This window comes from Budorcas taxicolor, chromosome 23 (assembly GCF_023091745.1).
Source record: "Budorcas taxicolor isolate Tak-1 chromosome 23, Takin1.1, whole genome shotgun sequence".
NCBI classification, from domain to species: domain Eukaryota; kingdom Metazoa; phylum Chordata; class Mammalia; order Artiodactyla; family Bovidae; genus Budorcas; species Budorcas taxicolor.
Genome location: NC_068932.1, coordinates 845,064 through 868,408, shown reverse-complemented (window position 1 = coordinate 868,408; position 23,345 = coordinate 845,064). Strand labels below are relative to the sequence as shown.

Genomic DNA, 23,345 nt, shown 5'->3' with positions numbered 1-23,345 from the left:
CTTTGCCCTCCTGCATTGTCTCTTCCTGGTACAAGAGACTAGGGGGTCGGTGACAGCTGAGGTCACTTATTTACTTCTCTAGTTTCCTCCTTGTCAGTGCAAGTCTTCTCTTAAAGTTACCTTGCTGAGTTCCAGCAACCACTCCCTCTCCATGCTGACCAGGCCTACAGATGGTATAGCCTTCTCTCTTGCAGGTGACCTTAAACTCTGACCACATCATTGTAAACAGTCCTTTTATTAAACTGATAGAGTGCATCATTTTTTCCTTGAGAGAATCTTAACTCACAAAGAAAGCACTTTCCTTAGTCTGTGGAGAAGTATCTCTCAAAAACTTAGCTTGAAAGTCATACTTTAACAGGGAAATGTTAGAAGCACTTTTACTAAATGAGGGGAAGATTCCCCCCACCATTGCTTCAGTTCATCACACTGAACTATATAGAAATCCTCAATAGAAGTATATAGATTCAAAAGGGACAAATAGAGTTTCCAATCACAGAAGATGTAACCATCTATACAGAAAGCAACTAAAATTGTTAGAAAGTCTCAGATAAATATAAGTTACTAAGAGTTCACCAAGATTATTGCACGTAAGAACACCACACAAATATCTCATTCCTGTGTATTAGCAACCATTGGAAAACTTAACTCAAAAAATACTGTTTACAATAGAAACAAAAAATAAGAATAAACCCAACTTAGAATGAATCCAACAAAGTATGTGCAAGACTTTTACAGAGTAAATATAAAATATTTTCTTTGAAAAAGAGGAAGTGTCAGCAATTGAAAGCATATTCTAGTGCCAGACTGCCTATGTTCAAATCCAGGGACCATCATTAACTATTTGAATGATCCTGGTCAAATTATTTTAATTAATCATACTTTAGTATAAAAAGAATAATAACAGTGTATCTAACCCACAGGTTGTTGTTAAATGAGTTGGTAAAGCATTACTAGCAAGTATTTGGTTTTTGTTTTGCATTACCTTTTTACTTGCACCTAAATTTAAGAGGTAAAGTTAGAAAATTCTTAAAAGAAAATATGAGCATTCACCTTCATGACATTAAATATGACACTAATAGTCTGCACTTCAAAAGACACTAACAAGAAAATGAAGACAACTCAGAGAAGAGGGGAAATATTTACAAGTCACATATGAAAATCAAAGCAAATTACAATAAGATTAACACTTGACACACACTTGAATGCCTATTTAAAAACAAAAACAAAACTAACAAGCATTGATGAGGATATAGCGAAACTGGAATCCTCATATATTAGTGGTGAAAATGTAAAATAGGGCAGGCACTTTGGGAAACACTTTTGACAGTTTCTCAAATAATTAAATGTAGAATTACTATATGACCCAGTTATTCCACTCCATACCCAATTCTAATATCTAAAAGAATTAGAAACAGGTATTCAAACAAATACTGATACATAAATGTTCATAACAGCCTTATCTACAAAAGCCAAAAGATAGAAACAATCCAAATGTCCTTCAATGAGTGAATGAATAAACAAAATGTGGTATGTAAATTTAATGAAGTATTACTCAGCCACAAAAAGGAACAAAGTAGTAATGCCTACCACAAACTTTAAAAACATGCTTAACAAAAGAAGCTAGCCACAAGAATAACTAAATCCATAGAAAGCAGGTTGGTGGGTGGAAGACATTGGGCTGAGGGAGGAATAGGACACCGTGGCTTAATTGGGTACAGGGTTTTTTTGCGTGTGCTGAAAATGTGTTGTTAACTAGATAGAGGTGATGGTTGCAAAACATTGTGAATCTTCTAAAAATTATTCCTAGTAATAAGGTTAATTAAATGTTAACTGTCCACCAACCCTTCCCCTCTACTTTCCTTTGGAGTTTCACAGTACACACTAGCTCACGTTCAAGGCTCTAAGAAATTCTATAGTAAAAAAAAGAAGTACTTATTTAAACTCAGCATTTCTGAAAAATACAGTCTATCATCTAAGTATTTTTCAAAAATGTAGGTCAAAACCCATCAATCAAAATTAATTCAGTATATCAAAATAAGAATCACTCAAAAATGAAATAGAATAGAAAATATAGAATATGTTAGTAAAGATAAACATTGTATTTTTTTTGAGCTGTTGTTCCAGTCACATATACAGTGTACTAAGAAGACATGTTATCAAATGTATTTCTTACTGAGTCAGCAGCATAAAATTATGAAAAGCACTTTGAATACAACAAAATAAATCTTACCTCACTTACCATATTATAAAATTCCAGCTCTCTTGGACCCCTTGGAGGCGGCTGCAATTGTTTCAAAACTGTGCCATCTGGATGTTGCAGTATACCTACAGAACAAAAATAAGATATTCTAAAATGCTTTAATAGCCAATTTCATAAATTTAACAGTTTCCTTTTACTTATTTCAGAAACTGAAACATTCAAACAACATATTTCAGTGCCTGTTATAGGCAAAGCACAAGGAACACAAATTCTAAATAGCTTCCTTTTGTTGTCTCCAACTGTTATGCCCCTTATAGCCCCCTCAGACTTTCTAATAAATAGAGCATATTTAAATTTTTATAGAAATTCTTCAGCAATAGACTTTCCAGGAGATGTTAATTTATAGTTAAATAAGCAAATTGGGCCTCCCTGATAGCTCAGTTAGGTAAAGAATCCACCTGCAATGCAGGAGACCCTGGTTCAATTCCTGAGTCGGAAGATCCACTGGGAAAGGGATAGGCTACCCACTCCAGTACTCTTGGGCTTCCCTTGTGACTCAGCTGGTAAGGAATCCACCTGCAATGCCCAGGGAGACCTGGGTTTGACCCCTGGGTTGGGAAGATCCCCTGGAGAAGGGAAAGGCTACCCACCCCAAATTCTGGACTGGAGAATTCTATGGACTGTATAGTCCATGGGGTCGCAAAGAGTCGGACACGGCTGAGTGACCTTCACTTTCAAGAAGCAAATTAAAAGCAGTAGCATAAACTGATCCCACTTTTATAAGCAAACAAAAAAATGTTAACAGTGGTTCTATATGAATTTCCCATTTTTTCATTTTTTAAGTTTATCTCATCTGTTATAAGAAAGCAACTAAAGTTTTTTCCTGAGTCAGATGCACTGTGTAAAGCTGTACTGATAGCATGAAGGCAACAAGCCAATGCGAAATGTAGGAGCTGAAATCAGGCGCCAAGCCTGGACAAGAAGAGGCACCATTTTACGACATGCCCACTCAAAGGGGAGGCTGGTTTTCATTTATATGTGAAAAATTTAAATTTTCATATATTGAGATTTCATAAAATCATGCCAGTTAGAACACAACAGAACTCAAATAAATCTACTTCCAATTTTGATAAAATACACTACTTAAGTTTCTATTTCTTTGGCAAGTGTCAGGAATTTTTATGAACAAAAATGCAGAATTTAATCTACAAACTATCAACCTAAAAGATATAGCAATTGAGTTTGTTTAAGTGCTACTTATAGAATATAAGGAAGGTAAACGTTAATTCATATGGGTAAGATTGGTTGGTAAGTAATGAAAAGATTTTGGGACTTCAAAGAACAGTCTAACATAGCTGTTCCCAAAGTCTGGGAGAGCCTTCACACCCACGGTAACAAACATTTTCAATGGGCTAATGAATAAAGGCAGATGTAAAAAAGCCCTGGAGCTTCCTGATGGCTCAGTGGTAAACAATCAGCCTGCCAACATAAGAAACACAGGTTCAATCCCTGATCCAGGAAGATCCCACATGCCGCAGGGCAACTAAGCCCCTGCACCATAACTACTGAGCCTCTGTTCTAGAGCCCAGGCGCTGATACTGAGCCTTTATGCCACAAACTACTGAAGCCCACGAGCCCTAGAGCCTGTGCTCCACAAGAGAAGCCATCATAATGAGAAGTGTATGCGCCAAAACTACAGATTAGCCCCCTCTCCGCAACTAGACAAAAGCGCGTGCAGCAACAACAAAAATGCAGAATTTAATCAACAGCCAAAAATAAATATATAAATAAACCTTAAAAATACTTTATTTCAAAAAAAAAAAAAGGATTGATGAGCTAAATTGGGAGGGAGCAGGGAGCATTCATCAGTGAAGAGAGAACTATGAAGCTTCCCACCTTGAGGAAGATACCTCATCTAGATACAGGTGAGTCTGCCATTAGACAAACATCTTAGCAGGCAAGCAGAAATCAGACTGTAGACAACAGTGTGGAGTAGCAGGATGGATTAGAGAGGATAGTCCTCATACAAAAACAGATTGCTTTATCCAGCAATTCTCCCACACTATTCACTCTGAAAAATACCACTCCAGGTTTTCAGAGAAAGAAGCCATGGAGAAGGAGACAGTAATACCAGGCATTCTCCCAGTGAATGAATTATAGGATCTAAAAGTAAACCACTAGTATCTTACACTGCAGCCAAATCCCTCACAGCTGAAAAACAGTCAGGATAAGAAAAGAAACATCTTGGAAGGCTGGGCCAACACCACATGAACTGAATCTAAGAATGCAGCCCAGCCCCAGTTCAACTAAATTCTAGAGGGAATATGATTTATCATTCCTCACGCTAAACAGAGGGGAAGGGCTTATACTCTATGTGGAACAAAACAAAACAAAAAATAATATATTTCACTTCCCAGGGTTCTTTTCTTTCTTCTCACTGTTTTTTAAAATAAGATATACAAACTTCAATTTAAAAATTGAGACATAATAAAAGAAGGAAGTGTGATGTATAACCAAAAGAAAACACAGTCAACAGATGATGACACATAGATGAACGAGTACTTATAACTACCAAACAAGGATGTTAAAATAATTATAAGTATGATGCAATAGAAACTATAGGAAAAAATGGATATAAACATTAAATAGATACTTCGGGAGAAATGCAAAGTCTAAAAAAGAACCAAAAGAAATTCTAGAAGTAAAAAAGACACAGTATCTGAAATACAATTATCAGCAGATGATTAAGAATAGGCAATCGAAGAGACTGATAATAAACTTTAAGGAAGCTCTATAGAAAATATCTAAATTAGTGCAGTGAGAGAAAAAGTATCTAAAAAGAAAAAAGGAATAAAGCACTAGCAGCCTGTAGGATAATATCAAGTATTCTAACAAATACACAGTTGGAGTATCATAAGGAGAAATGAGAATGGGTCAGAAAAATAATTCTGGACTTCCACTTCTACATAGTATACAAAGGGCTGAAAGAACACCACTCCCATCTTAAAATAAGGAAAAGTTAGATAATCTACAAAATTATAACTTTTCTTGAAACCATTAGCGCACTGAGACTGTAAACTACAAACATATAATCTAACCACTATGATATGCCCAATGGGAGCATTCCCTTGCTTATGGTAGTAAGAAGATGGGACTACCTTACAAGGCAGTAAGAATAATTTAGCTAATATTTTTAACAAACAGTTAACAATAACAAAATACAGGTTAGGGAGAGAATACTGACTTCAAAAAGTTACAAAACACTTGCAACATCTTTTCCAGAAACCCCTCTCCTCTGTCCAAGAAAAAGACTGGAATAAAAGAAAAAAAAAAAAAACTGAATAAAAAGATAAAAAGCAACCCTCAAAGGTACAGTCCTTGAGGAAGTAGACACCATTCCTGTAAGCAGATAGGGCAGGGAGTCCCTGGAGAAAAAGAACCAGGTACAGCTTTCTTGACATAAGAGAAATCATTTTAGGTCTAAGTTGTTTGGGGATCTAAGCCTGGCCACAGTGCTTGCCCTTGAACAGGACTCAGTAATTAACAATCTTAAGGGAAGTTGGATGGCATCATCAGTTTAATGGACAAGAGTTTGAGTAAATTCTGGGAGATAGTGAAGGACAGGGAAGCCTGGCATGTTGCAGTTCATGGGGTCACAAAGTGTCACGACTTAGCAACTGAACAATGAAGTGAAGGATTGCAGGAACAAAGGAAAAGCAGTCAAGAAACAACGTGCGGTGCTGTGCTTAGTCGCTCGCTAGTGTTCCACTCTTTGCGACCCTATGGACGGTAGCCTGCAAGGCTCCTCTGTCCATGGGGATTCTCCAGCCAAGAATACTGGAGTGGGTTGCCATTTCCTCCTCCAGGCGTTCTTCCCAATCCAGGGATCAAACCCAGATTTTCCGCATTGCAGATGGATTCTTTACCTTCTCAACTGCCAGGGAAGCCCCAAGAAACAATAGTTCAGTGATAAAGTCCTAGTTCCTCCTCAAGTTATATATTATAACAATCTGATACAGATCATAGCTGTTCAGGAACTACACCCCTACTCAAGTGAAGGATGGAATGATGAGGTTTCCTTTTCGAACCCTCTGCTATTTCAGTCAACTAAAACTTGGACTCTGTCGATCTCTGCACCAATTCTATACTGAATTCTCTCCTCAAGCCCCTTCATGAATATTCCTTAACTTAAAGTTTCCCCAATTTTACCATTTGGGGAGACATTGCTTTGGGAAAGAGCTCCTTACTTGCTATAGGTAATAAATCCTTCTCCCGATCTTTGACTTGGTTATGTCTTTTGGCCCAACACCCACCAAGAGAAACCCAATTTTTCAGGTAACACGACTACAGGAAAAAACAGTTCCTACCAGAACCTTTTCCCCTGTGAACAAAATTCTAAAACTTCTAGGGTAAGGGCAGTAAATCATGTTGCCCCCAAGGCACAAAGATGGGGAGAATAGTAAAAGAAAAAAAATCTTTAATCCTGGAGGCAAAGAGGGACCAGAAAAGCATGATAAATCCTGACTCCAGAGGTGGTCTATTGCTGGGGGAAGAGAAAGAAACTCACTTGCTAAAGAGTTTGTCTCCCACAAAAAATAAAAAGGAGCATGAGACAGGAGGGAAAAGGGTAGGACACACATGCTAGATAAATGAAGGGGTGCAACCCTTGGGATACAGACTGGCTGGAACCAGCTAAAACTAAGGTGGCTCTGAGAACAGCCCCATCATTGACCTTTAGTTCATTATACCTTCATTGTAATAAGTGGTACAGCTGGTAATGAACCTGCCTGTCAATTCAGGAGACATAAGAGACATGGGTTTGTTCGATCCCTGGGTCGGGAATATCCCCTAGAGAAAGCAATGACAATGCATTCCAATAGTCTTGCCTGGAAAATTCCACAGACAGAGGAGCCTGGTGTGCTACAGGTCATGGGGTCGAAAAAGTCGGACACAACTGAACACATACAACCACAACCAATACTAAAAATCACCCCCACATAAGCTGAGACAGTTAGATCATAAAAGGTCAGAAGGTTGGCAGTGGCCCAAACCCTGGGAAATCCCCACCCTTCCCAGACCTAACAAGAATACTCACCACCCTCATTAGCACATGAAATTACCGAGCCCTTAAAATCCAAGACCCCCATGCCCTGGGCCAGCTCTCACTTTCTGACATGGTCTGTCACCAATAAGCAACAGCAGTCTACAGATGGAGGAGGGGCATGAACATAGAGAAAAAAAAAACTTCTGAAGCATGGGTGCAAAGAAGACCTAAAGCAGAGGGCTGGAAAGGAATACTGAGAAAAATCCTCCAGCAGATCACTCTCACTCTAAACATAAGATTACAACAGAGAAATTTCAAGCCCAAGATACACTAGAGGTGTATTAGTCTGCTTGTACTTCTGAAATACCAAAGATTGGATGCTTAAACAACACAAATCTATTTTCTCACAGTTATAGAGCTAGAAGGCCCAGATCAAGGTGCCAGGTTCCTTGGAAAGAGCCGTCTTTCAGGCCTGTGGACAGCTCCTACCTTCTCACTGTGTTCTCACATGGTGGGGAAACAAGAGTCTACGCTCTCATGTCTATTTTTATAAGGACACTAATCCTATCGGATCAGGCCCCACCTTATGATCTTGTTTAGTTATAATAAGAAAAAGGAATGGCTAAAAGACAAACGGAAAAGCCCTCAAAAATAGAACAAAAGAAAATCGCAGTACCAATACCTCAGGTGAAACAAACACACCCCCTTCCTAGCTAGCCCTAATTTGCATCGGGGAGGCGGGGTGGGGGGGAGGAGACAAAACTTATAAAAGAGAGAGACAAGACAGGTTGAAACTCCAATACTCTGGCCACCTGATGCAAAGAACTGACTCACTGGAAAAGATCCTGATGCTAGGAAAGATTGAAGGCAGGAGCAGACGGCAGAGAGGATGAGATGATTGGATGGCATCACCAGCTCAAGGGACATGAGTTTGAGCAAGCTCTGGGAGCTGGTGATAGACAGGGAAGCCATAGGGTCGCAAAGGGTCGGACACGACTGAGCGACTAAACTAACTGAAGATGGGTTGAGGCCTTTCCTCATTAATCTTAAAGGCCTTGTCTCCAAATACAATCATATTGGGAGTTAGTGTTTCAATATATTAATTTTGGAGGGCACAACAGTCAATCTACAACAGAAGGTAACTACAACATAATTCACACTTGGCTCTACTCCTGACTAGACTGGTTCAATCACCAACATTAACAGCCTAGCAGAAGAGGTATATTCATTTCAGGCATAAATACTGTTTGCCTCAGTTACTTCAGTCCTACATATGATATCCAGATTTTAATTGAAAAATCACAAGTCATATAAAAAACTAAGGGAAAAAACACTGCCAAGAGATAATGCAACATACAGAACAGTTTCAGAGATTACACTGATGTTATAATTATCAAACTTAAAATAACCATAGTTAATCTATTAAAAACTGTAACAGGAAAGGTAAGACATGCATGAAAAGATGAGGAATTTCAGCACAGATAAATTTTGAGTTAAATGGAATGTAAGAAATAAAAAACATGGTAAGAGAGATTAAAAACTGCTTTCTATTGGTTTACCAGTAGACATAAAACAACAGAGGAAGAAATCAGTAAATGTGGGGACAAGGAATCCATAGGGACAGAGGAGCCTGGCAGGCCACAGTCTATAGAGTCACAAAGAGTCAGACATGACTGAAGTGACTTAGCACACACACGCATGCAATTTCTGCATGCAACAGAAATTACCCAAATTGAAACACAAAAAGAGAAAAAAGAAACTGCGTGTTTTTTCTATCTGCAGATGGAATAGTCTAGGTAATTTTTAACTTTTTTTTTTTTTGGTAACTTTTCCCAGAAATTTCTATAACAAACATATTTTGCTTTCATTAATAGAAAACATACTTGACACAGGAAAACATATACACTGAATAATTACATACTCTGTATAATCTCAATTATGTAACCAAGTTATTAAAAAGACTTTTTTTTTAATGACCAAAATGACAATGTCTAAAATGTTCTAAAACTAATAAAAAACAAACTATAGAGCCAGGAAGCCCAGAGAATCATAAATACTATGGGGAAAAAAAAAAAAAAAACTCCTAGACATTTTAATACAAAACTTAAATATAAAAACAAAAATGGTTAAAAGGATGGATTAAAAAAAGATATACTATTCATAAGAAAGTTGATATATTAATATTCTTATATATCAAACTACGCTAATGTCATATAGACTTCAAGAAAAGAAATACTGAATGTAAAGGACATACCATAATGATAAGAAGGTTTCATTAAGACACAATGGTAGCAAAGTTTCAAAATATATGAAACAAAAACTGAAAAGATAAACTCACAATTACTATCTCAATAATTCATAAAAACAAGTATTCAGAACATTAGTAATGATATATAAAACTTTAACAACAGTATCAAACAACTTGACTACACTGACACTTATAGACTACTACGTCCAACAGAATATATATATTTTTTCAGGTATAAATGGAACTTTTACCAAAACTGACCACATCTGCTGGACTACAGAAAAAAAACCACACAGAGAATATTCTCTGACCACAATGGAAGTAATGATAAGACATCTGGGAAAATACCAAATAGACAGAATGTAAACACACTTCTAACTAATCCATGGATCAAAATTCACAAGGGAAATTAGGAAACATTTTAACTAGGTGATAATGAAACCAACATATCAAAATTGTGGAATGCAACTAAAAGTACCACATAGTGCTTACAGAAAAATGCATAGTTTTAAATGCTTATATTGCAAAAGAAAGAAGGTTCTAACTTAAGATGCAGGGGGGAAAAGATATTAAAGAAAGACAGGAGCAAAAAAAAAAAATCAATGCAATAAAAATGGACAACAGAAAAAAAACAGTGAAATTAAAAGGTTCTCTGAGATCAATAAAACTGATAAACCTCTAGCTAGACAGATCAAGGAAAACAATCATTATTAGAAATAAATGAAAGATGAGATGTCACTACAAATGCTACAAACATTAAAAGCATAAATGAATCATGAACTTCACACCAATAAATTCAACAACTTAGATAGGGGTTTCCCCAGTGGCTCAGTGGTAAAGAATTCACCTGTCAATGCAGGAAACAAAGTTCGATCCCTGGTCCAGGAAGATCCCATATGCCACAGAGTAACTAAGCCTGTGTGCCACAACTACTGAGCTTGTACTCTAGAGCCCAGGAATTGCAACTACTGGGCCCATGCGCAGCAGCCACTAAAGCCCATGCACCTAGAGCCTATCCTTTGTGACAAAAGAAGCCACCACAGTAAGAAGCCCACACACCACAACAAAGAGTAGTCTCAGCTCACTGCAACTAGAGAAAAGCCTATGCAACAATGAAGACCCAGCACAGCCAAAAATAAATAAAAATTATTAAAAAAAAAAAAATTTTAAAGTGTACAAACACCTTTAGACAGAGAATAAAAAATTTAAGTTAATTTATGTATACCAATACTGTGGCCACCTAATGCAAGGAACTGACTCATTTGAAAAGACCCTGATGCTGGGAAAGATTGAAGGTGGGAAGAGAAATGGACAACAGAGGCTGAGATGGTTGGATGGCATCACTGACTCAATGGACATGAGTTTGAATAAACTCCTGGAGTTGGTGATGGACAGGGAGGCCTGGTGTGCTGCAGTCCACGGGGTCTCAAAGAGTCGGACACAACTGAGTGACTGAACTGAACTGAACTGAACTGATGTATACCAAGGGCTTCCTGCATAGCTCAGTCGGTAAGGCATCTGCCTGCAATGCAGGAGACCTGGGTTCAATTCCTGGGTCAGGAAGTTCCCTTGGAGAGGGAAAAGGCAACCCCTTCCAGTATTCTTGCCTGGAGAATCCCATGGACAGAGGAGCCTGTTGGACTACGGCTCATGGGATCGCAAGAGTCAGACACGACTTAGCACTAACATTTTTATGTATACCAAAAACATTGATTTCATATTTGTAAATATACTAAGACAAATGAAGCCAAAATGTGCTCATTAGTAAATTCTATCCCACATTTACAGAAAAAGATACCAGTTTTACCAAGAAAAGTAGGGAACATTTTCCTGCTCACTTTATGAAGCCAGCATATTCATTTTTAAAAACCTCAACAAAGACTTAAAACTATAGGCAATTATCTCAAATGAATACAGTCACAGAAATCTTTAATAAAAACACTAAGAAACCAAATCCAAACATGCCAACAAATTTAGAAAACTCAGCAGTGGCCACTGGACTCGAAAAGGTCAGTTTTCATTCCAATCCCAAAGAAGGGCAATGCCAAAGAATATTGAAACTACCCCACAATTGCATACATATCACATGCTAGCAAGGTTATTATACTCAAAATCCTCGAAGATAGTCTTCAACAGTACATGAACCAAGAACTTGCAGATGCACAAGCTGGATTTAGAAAAGGCAGAGGAACCAGAGATCAAATTGCCAACATCCGCTGGATCACAGAAAGAGAAAGAGAATTCCAGAAAAAAAACATCTAATTCTGCTTCATTGATTATGCTAAAGTCTTTGACTATGTGGATCACAACAAACTGTAGACAATTCTTAAAGAGATGGGAGTATCAGACCACCTTACCTGCCTCTTGAGAAATCTGTATGAAGGTCAAGAAGCAACAGTTAGAACCCACCATGAATAACACACTGGTTTAAAACTGGGAAAGGAGTGTGTCAGGCTGTATATTGTCACCCTATTTATTTAACTTGTATGCAGAGTACATCATGTGAAATGTCAGGCTGGATAAATCACAAGCTGGAATCAAGATTGCTGGGAGAAATATCAATAACCTCAGATATGCAGATAATACCATTTTAATGGCAGAAAACAAAGAGGAACTACAGAGCCTCCTCATGTAGGTGAAAGAGGAGTGAAAAAGCTGGCTTGAAACTTAACATTCAAAAAACTAAGATCATGGCATCTGCTCTCATCATTTCATGGCATACAGATGGGAAAACAATGGAAACAGTGACAGACTTTATTTTCTTGGGCTCCAAAATCACTGTGGACGGTGACTGCAGCCATGAAATTAAAAGATGCTTGCTCCTAGGAAGAAAAGCTATGACAAACCTAGAGAGCATATTAAAAAACAGAGACATTACTTTGTCGACAAAGGTCCCTATAGTCAAAGTTATGGCTTTTCCATTAGTCACGTACATACGTCAGAGTTGGACCATAAAAGAGGGTTGAGTGCTTAAGAATTGATGCTTTTGAACTGTGGTGTTGGAGAAGACTCTGAGAGTCCCTTGGACTGCAAGGAGATCAAATCAGTCAATCCTAAAGGAAATCAATCCTAAATATTCTTTGGAAGGACTGATGCTAAAAGTGAAGCTCCAATACTTTGGCCACCTGATGCTTCCAAAGAGCTGACTCATTATAAAAGACCCTCATGCTGGGAAAGACAGAAGGCAGAAGAAGGGCATGAGGACAAGATCCTTGGATGGCATCACCAACTCAATGGACATGAGTTTGAGCAAGCTCTGGGAGATAGTGAAGGACAGGGAAGCCTGGAATGTTACAGTCCAAGGGGTTGCAAAGAGTCCGACATGACTGAGCAACTGAACAACAATTTATCACCAACATATAGACCTTAATCCAGGAACGCACAGTTGATTTAAATATTCCAAGATGAGTAAACGTATTGATGTTTGGGAAGACAGTTTTCTGAGAAAAAAGGGAGATATGAATATAGAACAGGGAGAAGAACCCTGTGATATTAGATTTTAATTATAGATATGAATATTAATTTTAATTTTTACCAGTAAGAAATTATTTCTTAATTCATTCTGCTGAAAGGACCAATAGTAATAACAATCAAGAAGCAATGAGTATACCTGTTGCTCAGATGTTGATTTTTAAATACGATTTATCCCCAAAGGATGTACCTTTCCATCTCTTCCTTGCTTTTTGCTTCTCTTCATTCTTCCGCTATTCATAAAACCTCCTTAGATAAGCACTTTACCTTCTTGCTTTTCTTTTTCTTTGGGATGGTTTTGTTAGCCACCTTCTACACAATATGACAGACCTCTGTCCATAGTTCTTCAGGCACACTGCTATCTAGATCTAGTCCCTTGAATCTATTCATTACCTCTGTGAATTTATATGGGATTTGATTTAAATTATACTTGGCTGGCCTAGTGTTTTTCCTGGTTTTCTTTAGTTTAAGCCTGACTTTTGCTATGAGAAGCTTATCATCTCAGCCACAGTCAGCTCTAGGTCTTGCTTTTGCTGACCATATATACAGTTTCTCCATCTTCGGCTACAGAGAATGTAATCAATTTGATTTTGGTATTGACCATTTGGTGATGTCCATGTATAAAGTATTCTTTTGTGTTCATGAAAAAGAGTAGAGAGCTGGCTTAAGACTAAATATTAAAACAACTAAGATCATGGAATGGCCCCATTACTGCATGGGAAACAGAAGGGGGAAAGGTGGAAGTATTGACATATTTCCTCTTTTTGGACTCCAAAATCACTGTTGACAGTGACTACAGGCCATGAAATCAGAGGACAATTGCTTCCTGGAAGGAAAGCGATGACAAACCAAAACAGTGTGTTGAAAAACAGAGACATTACTCTTCTGTGATGCTGAAGCTCCAGTATTTTGGTCACCTGATGCAAACAGATGACTCATTGAAAAAGTCCCTGATACTGGAAAAGATCGAGGGCAAAAGGAGAAGAGGGCATCAGAGGATGAGATGCCTGGACAGCATTATTGATGCAATAAACATGAATTCAACTGGACAAACTCCAGAAGATGGTGAGGGACAGGGAGGCCTGGCATACTGCAGTCCATGGAGTTGCAGAGTCAGACATGACTGGGCAACTGAACAACAACAACCCCTAAATGAACTAGGTTCTTGAGAAAATAGTGTCTTATTCTAAGGCTGGGACCCGAAAGGTATAAGATGAACGTGGGACATCTTTTCATGCCACAAAGTCAGAAAATGCTTCAAAATATGGGAACATTAAAAAGACACAGGAGCCAGCTTGAAGAAGCTCCCACTGCCAAAATCTGGGACAATTGAGCATCAAAATTAAGCAGCAACAATAAAGGCTAAGATCCATAGAAATTTGGAAAACCCAGCCATCCATCCTACGAATTAGAGAGAGAAGGAAAATCTGTATTCCTTAAAGAAGAATGCCAACTAACAAATGTAACAGGAATAAGATATTAGAACATCATTTTCCAGCTAACACGGTAATAAGTTGAGTTGGTCAAATATCATTAACGAGTGCTTGTAACATTTGGTGAAAATGCCAATGATATGCAGGATGTTTAACAGTCTCAAAATATTCCGCTCAAATTATTTACCTGCAATAGGAAACATTAAACTTAACAGTGGAAAAATCTGGCAGACATCATTTAATCAGCTGATCAAAGTTATAACACCAGTAATGCAACTGATATCCTGTGCTGTATGATATGATGCTTCAAGAAAACAACATAATTCATTTGGTATTCTTAGAAAAATGCATTCATCTGATTCTAATCATAAGGAAATAATTAGAGAATCTTGAAGAACATTCTAAAAGTCATACGCCTATAGTCTTCAAATATTTCACAGTTAAAAAAAGATAAAGGAAAAAATTTAAGAACTCCTCCATATGACAGGCAACTAGAGGGTGATAATAACTAAGCGCAATGTATATAACCTTAGATGGGGGAAAACTGCTATAAAGAATATTAGGGAAAACTGCTATAAAGAAATATTATAGGAATAGTGGCAAAAGCAAAGTGATAAATATTCTGAATTTGATAATTTTACCATGGTTAGGTAAGAAAATGTTCTTATTTTTAGTAGATAGACAAGAGGTCATGATGCCTGCAACTTGGTTTTAAATGGTTCCACAAAACCATTACCATACACGATAAAGCAACTGTGGCAGAATATCAGCAGCCAAATACAGATGAATGGTAATATGTAATAGTCTGTTATTCTATATTTGCAACTTTTAAGTTTGAAGTTTCCCAACACAGAAATGTTTTAAATTCCTTAAAAAGGAAGCATGATATAGAGTAGCATCAATTATTTAGGTAAAATCTAGTGTAAGACTTTTACACTGAATGTAAATGGCCAGAAATAGTCAAGACAATCAGAAGTGAGATGTTTATTCTACCATACATCAGGATTTATTATACAGCAGTTTAAATTAAGACAGTGAGGTATTACTGTTAGGATAAACAAATCAGTAAAACAAGTCCAATATGAAACTGAAAGAACTGAGGTATATATGCACAATGGAGTACTAATAAGTTGTAAAAAGGCAATAAGGAAGCACTCTATGAACTGCTAATACCGATTTCTAGGAAATACTGCTAACTTTAAAAAACAAAGTACAAAAGAGTATATACAGCATACTACTTTTTGTCGGAAAAAAGGAAAAGAAGAAAATAGAGATCTGCTTAATTCTAGAACAAGAAATTCAGAAAAGATAAATCAAAAACAATGAAACTGGTTAACCTACAAGGGATGCTGAGAAATGGGATGGAGTAATACTGAAGAGAGTAACACTTCTGATACACCTTTTTTGAAAAGTTTTGCTTTTGGAAGCATATTAATTTTATAAGCATTCAAAAACTGATCACTGAAGGAAGCGAAATGAATTTAAACAGAAACAAACATATTTCAAATGAATAATATTACCATGGAGAAGAGGGAAGTAAAAATAACCACATACACACAGACAAATCCTAATCTAAATAGCTTTTGAAAAGTGTCCAACCACATACCCTCAATGAAAGAAATCTAATCTTGAATTCTTTATTCTAGGTTTGTTTTCTACAGTAGTACAAGCACAGAAATTCTGAAGATCATAGGATTAAAAAAAATTTAATATTGTGGGAGCCAGGTTCTCACTGAGGTAAATGGAAAATACAAATATAGAATCAGGAAAAGGAAAAGAACTCCATGGAGTTGGAATGAAACTAGAAGTATCAGTATGCAATTATGATTTCTAAAATATTTATACACACTTTTTAGTAATATCCATTGAAAAGACCTGGAAGCAGTGACATCCCAGTGGTAACAAGCAAACCTGCACCCAGATCTTGGTTTCTAACAACCATTTCCCACTAAAAATGAACCAGGGCTCCTTGGAGAAATGGCAGGTTCCAGAGCTGTGTGGACTTCCCTGGTTAAAGGAAGGAAGTGCTCCAAACTGGTCAAATCTGGGACAATTTGAACAGCAAAATAAACAAGTTCTATAATAGATTATGACACTATAAAATAAAAATCTATGACTGCAAATTAATCATAAAAAAGAACACACATATATAGGAATAACAGAGAGCTATTTTTTTTTCTTTTCTTACAAAGTCAACTATGCTTCAATAAGTAAAATATCAACTATATTCCCTATGTTAATCATCATTGTAACTAATTTTATATCTCAGTTTGTATCTTTTAATCCCCTTCACCTATTTCACTGCTCCCCAGTGTGCATCCCCTCTAATAATCATTAGTTTGTTCTCTAAATCTGTGAGTGGAAGGGCTCCCCCCAACCCCTGCACTCTCCTGGAGCTATTTCTTAGAATCAGTGCTCAGTCACTCAGTAGTGTCTGACTCTTTGCAACCTCACTGACTATAGAATGTTGACTATTAAAATAGAGTGGTAGAATGAAAAAAAGAAAATCACAATTTTTCAACTATCAGAGTAAAGGCTGCTTCAGGCAGAATTATCATTAGACGTCTAATTTAGGAGTAAAGTATGAGGATCCCAATATTTGCATGAACTTATAAGTATCTCTCCACAGACAGCTTAGTAACAGGGAGAAAATATTAACTATATACTAGAGAAGCCAAACCACACTTGGACCAGGTGATCAAGTGAACATCACTAATAACAGGCAAATAGGCAGTGTGGACCTCTAGATGTGATACCCTAAAAAGGATATCTTATATATCACTTGTATAACATTCCAGCCAGAAAAGTATAACCTGAATCTCATCGTAAGAACCCATCATATACCCAAGTTAAATAATACTTTATTAAGTTACTAGCCTGTACTCTTCAAAATCTTATCATTTTTAAAAAGGCTGAGAAACTGTTACAAATTATAGAATTCCAAGAGACAAGAGAACTAAATGCAACAAATGATTCTAGACTAGACCCTATCCTGAAAAAAACAAATATAAGACATTATTGGAACAGTGGACAAAATCAGAATATGGACTACAGATGAAGTACTGTATTATTACCGAAACACAAGTTACTGTGCCCAACACACAGTGAGGTCAAACGATACCAAAACAAACTTGAACAGAGAAACGTTTACTGCAGGGCCATGCAAGGAAATCAGTGGTTCATGCCTTAAAAACCCCAAACTTCCCAAGAGCTACCAGCAAAGCAGTGTTAAAGGAAAGGTGAGCGAGGGGTGTGGTTAGTTGTTGCAGGGTCAGATCCTTTGTTCTTGAGGTCAGGTCATGATCAGGTAATGATGTTCCCATAAATCTCCACCAAACAAATTATGTGTTAATGTGTTATTTTCTCTTCTGATAAGAAAGAACCAGGTCCCAAGGCACAACTTTCACCCTTTGAGATCCAGGTTCTGGTTAAGCAAGAGGAGGCAGATCTCAGCTGGTGGCTCCCTCAGGGCCAGGTCCCCAGACCCTGCCCAACTGTCATCAGTGAGGGAGCCTAGTGCCCTGGACCCACCTGGCCCTCAGGCTCCTCAGGCCGCCCAAATGGCAGGGGCCAACGCCCACAGATTGGCCTCATGCAGACCACCACTGCCATTAGTTGGCACAGGCAGGGGTAGAGGAGAGGTTCACTATGGTCCCCAGGCCTGGGCCAGGCCAGTGGGTGACCCTGGCCAGGGCTCTGGAATACAGCGCCCAGTCTGTTCCCTGGGCCCCCCAGATCATCCACTGGCCCAAGATTGGGTGAGCTGGAGGGGCCCCCTAGGCAAAGGCTGGGGTCTGCCTCTTACCTCACTCTCCACCTGGCGACCATCACTCCCCCAACTGTTGGCTGAATCCCCTACTAATGGTAGTTCACCGACAGTTGGTTGCTCGTGGGAGGGGACCACTACAGCACTGGCCAATGGCAGAGCAGGACCACTACCGGTTGCTCACTGACAGTTGCTTGTGGGAGAGGCCCACTGTGGTGTCAACCAATGCCAGAACAGGACCGCTACCTGTTTGGGGGTGCAGGTGTCTAGTGTGAGATGGTAATGGAGCTCAGGGACAGTCAGGTGCTAAGGGCTGTGCTCCACGGCTCTGTCACTGTATCAAACTGTTAAATTTTCCATATTTGTTAAATGTGCTGTGGTTACAGAAATACACACTAAAGTACATTCTTAAGTTTACACACTGAGGTATTACTGTGTAAAGAAAGGCACATGATAGCAGTGCCTCTCAAATAGTAAAGAAAAAATGTTGTTCAGTCGCTAAGTCATATCTGACTCTTTCGTGACCCCATGGACTGTAGCCCACCAGGCTCCTCTGTCCGTGGGACTTCAGAGACATAATTCTGCCGTATGTTGTCATTTCCTTCTCCAAGGGATCTTCCCAACCCAGGGATCAAATCCACGTCTCCTGAACTGGCAGGTGGATTCTTTACCACAGAGCCACCAGGGAAGCCCAAGAAAAAAATAAATATGTATATACAGAGAGATAAATTCAGGAAAATGTTAAATTCCCTATATTATTCTTATAACTCTTCTGGAAGTCTGAAATTATTTTAAGTCAATTAGTTTCAGAGGGTATCTTAAAAAAATAGATCAGTAGTAAGCCAAAACAGTTGTGGGTTTTTCCCCCAGGACAATATCAGTTTAAATCCTTCTTTTCCCTATAGACCATTTCATTTCTATATCCTAAATTGGATTAAGATACAAATACCTGATTTCAACTTGTTTAAAACCTCAAGGACATTTGAAGGAAATTAATGGTACATGTTAAATATCAAAACAAAAAAGGATTTTACATTTTGGCAAGCTTTTGGATTTCAAATTGGTAGCAATTACATTTTTGTGAAACATATCTATAAAAAAGTTGTATAAAACAAGACCCAGGAGTTCCCTGGTGGTAAAGAATTCCAGGCCTTCATTGCTGAAGCCCTGGTTCAATCCCTGGTCAAGGGAACTGAGATCCTACAAGGCCTGCAGCATAGCCAAAAAAAGGTTGTATAATGTGCAAGGTATACTATGATGTACAAGACTGTTTAATACATTATTTTTAACACATACACACAAAATAGTGAAAATCTAAAATTTCATCACCAGAGGACTAATTATGACATATCCATACTACACTATCCACTATCCATACAAGTTTTTTAGATGAAGTATAAGCATGAAAATATGACACACTATATAACACAATACAAAATGAAAGCCAGAAGTTGCAGATATATTTGCACGAAAAATTGGAAGTGTGTTATTGTGTTTACATATGTGACCAGAAACAAAGGCCTGAAAGGATACACCAGAAAGTTACCAGTGTTTGTGATTGCCCTGGGAGAGGGAAAATAGGGGGAAAGGCACTGATATATATTTGAACTTTTTACCTTGAAAGATCATGTACAATTTACAATTTGAAAATGCAAATATTTTGTATTCTTAAAAACAAGACATAAATATACTTTGATGAAATAATTTCACTGAAGAACAAAAAATATAGCTCGTGATATCGGAACTATAACATAACCTTCTTAAGCAGTTATAACAATATAAGATCTATTTTTCTATTCAAGTACTTGGTGCAATATATGTTTTTAAATTTTAATTTAATAAAGCCAACAAATCCCTCTTGGAAATAGGTAAGACATTAACCCTAAATTGAAGAACCCTGCTTACTAAATGAATAGTAATAATTTCTTTTTAAAAATCCACAATGTCTTTAGCAAAGTTTATTCTGAGAATTTCAGTTGATAGCCAAAGTACATCTTGAACTACAATATGTACTTTACAACTCTAAGTGATTTATGATAGTACAGAGACATAATAAACTCGAACTTTGAATTACTGACCATCTGGTTATCCATGCTATGAATAAAGTAGATTATCATCATCAGGCGGCCTTTCACTAATAACATTTTAAGTTAAATGTAATAATAAATAAAGCTAAGGATTCCAGCTTCTAGAATCTATACTACTCCTTTGATTAGTTCATTTGGATGACAAACTCTTTCAGTCACTGTTTACAATGTAGCTTTAAGGTACATTAGTTATTAGTCAGAGATAACTCTGAACAGGTTCACTATTACATACTTTGATAAGCAGTGGTTACACTAACGTGTTTGTGGTTCAGTTTCGGATATTTTGTTCATTCTCCTTTGTACATAAGTCCATCTTAGGGGCCCTCAGGGAAACAATTATTTTTTTCATGCCTCTAGAATATTATTTGGAATATCATCTTTATAATTCATTAATATAAATCAATAGGTATGTAGTATAAATCTATTAAAAAGTATTCCATAATTACTCTCAAACTTCCATTAACAGAGGGGACATATAGAAGAATGCTATCAAGGCGCTATTCTAAGCACCTTGATAATGTTTCCTTACTTCCAAGCTAAGCACTTGAGAACAATTATTTGTTTCCTAACCTAGGTGTATCAAAAGAACTGATTATTTTCACTCTTTCAACATTTCCGGAGTTTAACTGAGCCTCAGGCCACGCAGGAGGCTACTGGAATAAAAAGATTCAGTCTCTAAGGAAGTAACAATTTAACAATTTAAAGGGAAGAAAGGAATACAATTGACTCATCATTAACTCCTAACTTTGAAAAAGAGAAAAGTAGGTAAAAGTATTGGAAAATGTTGTTCTCTGACAATTAACATACATATATTGTCCCATCCATTTTCAAAAATCCTTGTTTGAGTGGTTTTCTGCAAGTGGTTTTCTGTGTGTGTGTTCACTCAGTCTTGTTCAACTCTTTGGGACCCCATGGTTTGTAGCCAGCCTGCCAGGCTCCTCTGTCCATGGAATTTCCCAAGCAATACTGGAGTGAGTTGTCATTTCCTCCTCAAGGGGAATCTTCCCCACCCAGGGATGGAACTCATCTCCACAGTCTCCTGCAGTGGCAGGCTGATTCTTTACCACTAGGCCACCTGAGAACATGGTGGGAAAAAAGTGCTAGGAGGCAGGGTCCTTGGTTTCCATATTCTCCACACAGTACCTGTATGACCTTAGGTTTGTCACTTAACCACCAGTCTTGGCCTATTATCTCAGCTTAAAATGTCAGTATTATCTTACTAGCCTAAGCCAGAATCATCTTACCAGCACAAACCAAATCGTCCTCAGTTTCCAGGTCAAAGATCCGCATTACTCACATACTCATCTGATTTCCCCAAGTAATCATGGCCTAGGAACCAGCGTGAGTAAGCCAGGTGAATTCCAGTTCCTAAACTGAACTTTTACATTACCAAGAGAATAAAAAGGCCCTGGATTGTGCTTTAAACGCTGTGACTCAAAAAATGTATTACACAGGCTAAAGATACAGTCTTAAAAAGATGATCAAGAATGACTGTCTTAACAGTGTACCATCCTGGTACAACAGCAGGGTGTATTTTCGACCATGAATCCGAGTTTCAGCATTACTGAAACCACGCCTCCCATAGAAATCCAAGAGCCACCAGAAAAACCTCTCCAAAGGGCGGGGGAGAGAGATAAACGAGGACAAGCTTTCCCAAAACAAAACAGAACCCAAACAAACAAACATTAAAAAACAAAACTGTTTTTTCTTCTCCTCCAGCTATGCAGCTGCACGGAAAAGAGAAGCACTTAGATTAGCATCATCTGCGTTTCATTCCTTTTCTTTTGCAATACTAGCTACCCGCCTATAATAAACAGACCTTGTGCTCAGGGGAGAATTTACTTCCCCATCCAGTAAAAACGAAGTTCCTTATTTTCACTAACAATAAACGCCGTCTCCAATCAATATCCACCCTCCCTGGGGAGACCAGACACTCCTCTCTCGCCATCTCCCACTGCAGGCCTGACACCCCACATCCCAGAAATCGCCCCACTTTTCAAGCCCCTGCTGCACCGGTCGCGAGGCTCTGGGGGGGAGTGAAAGAGATCCAGGGTGCGGCGTGCACACCAGCACAGGCGTCCAGCCCGGTCAGTGAGCCCCCGGTGCCTCCGCCGGCCGGGGTCTCGAGAAGGCGGAAGGGGAGCGGCGAGCCCCGCGCCACCCCCACTTACCCACTTTGTCTTTCCCGTACATGTGCCCGGCCACCTGATGCGAGAGGGGCACGCAGCCGTTGAGGAAGCGGAGCCTGCCGCCCGCCGGCTTCGGAGTGCCCTCGGGGGCGGTCTCGCTCGTCGGTGGGGTCCGCATTTCTGGGGGGCCAGGCGCCTCAAGCCGGAGAGGGGATGGCGGCTCCGTTGCCATAACGGAGAGCTGAGGCGGCAGCAGCCGCGATAGCAGGGGAAAAAATAGGGCGGAGGGAGAGGGCTCCGTAGGACCCGAGGGTCGCTCAGGCTCGGCCGCGAGGAGGCCCGGGGGTTCCTGCGGCTGGTGCCCGCTGTGGCCCGGGGAGGGGGCCCATGACGCCGCGGAGGCGCAGGCGCTCCCCTGCCCAATTTTCCGCTCGGGGCGGCTCTAGGTTTCCGCTTCTCTGCCGCCGCGGCTGCCGATCCCGGCGCAGCCCTGGAGACAGATCCAAGCACAAGAGCAGCGGCGGCGGCGGCGGCGCCTCGCGCTCCCCGGGGCCTTGACGGCGACGACAGCCCCACCTCCCGCGCCCCCGCCCCCTCCCGCCGTCCTCCAGTCCCCTTAGCTGCCGCGCGCGCGTCAGCGCCGCTTGCACGGCCGCCTCCGTCGCTAGCTTCCTACTGCGCGACTCGCCGCTACTGAGCATGCCCAGAGGCCGCCCGACGGGACCCCCAGAGGCGGGGCGCGCGCTTGGCGCTGCCCGGGCGAGCGGAAGGACCTGGAAGGGGCGAGCACGAGCGGAGCTTTTCTCATCCCCACCCGATGGGCCTTTTTGGTGCAGCCCTGGCTGTTACTTCATTCATTCAGTACGCGCTTCAGCGCGTCCCCGGCTTAAAGACGTCTGGTTCTTGCAGTTGTAAGAGGCAGTCAGTCACTCGTTAAGAGTTGGGAGGCAGAAGCGTTGCCCTGGGT

At 39.4% G+C, this 23,345-nt stretch overlaps 1 protein-coding gene across 1 annotated transcript in view; it reads right to left on the bottom strand.

The window, feature by feature from the left end:
• The window catches only part of IPMK (inositol polyphosphate multikinase), a 50,273-nt gene extending 27,663 nt beyond the window's left edge, over positions 1-22,610 (bottom strand). Inside the window, exons 1-2 of the mRNA XM_052661180.1 lie at positions 22,421-22,610; positions 2,240-2,325 (exon numbers count right to left, since the gene is read on the bottom strand). Of these exons, the coding sequence (XP_052517140.1) occupies positions 2,240-2,325; positions 22,421-22,610 (276 nt within the window). The remainder of the gene's footprint in view (positions 1-2,239; positions 2,326-22,420) is intronic.
• Positions 22,611-23,345: the final 735 nt, after the last annotated feature.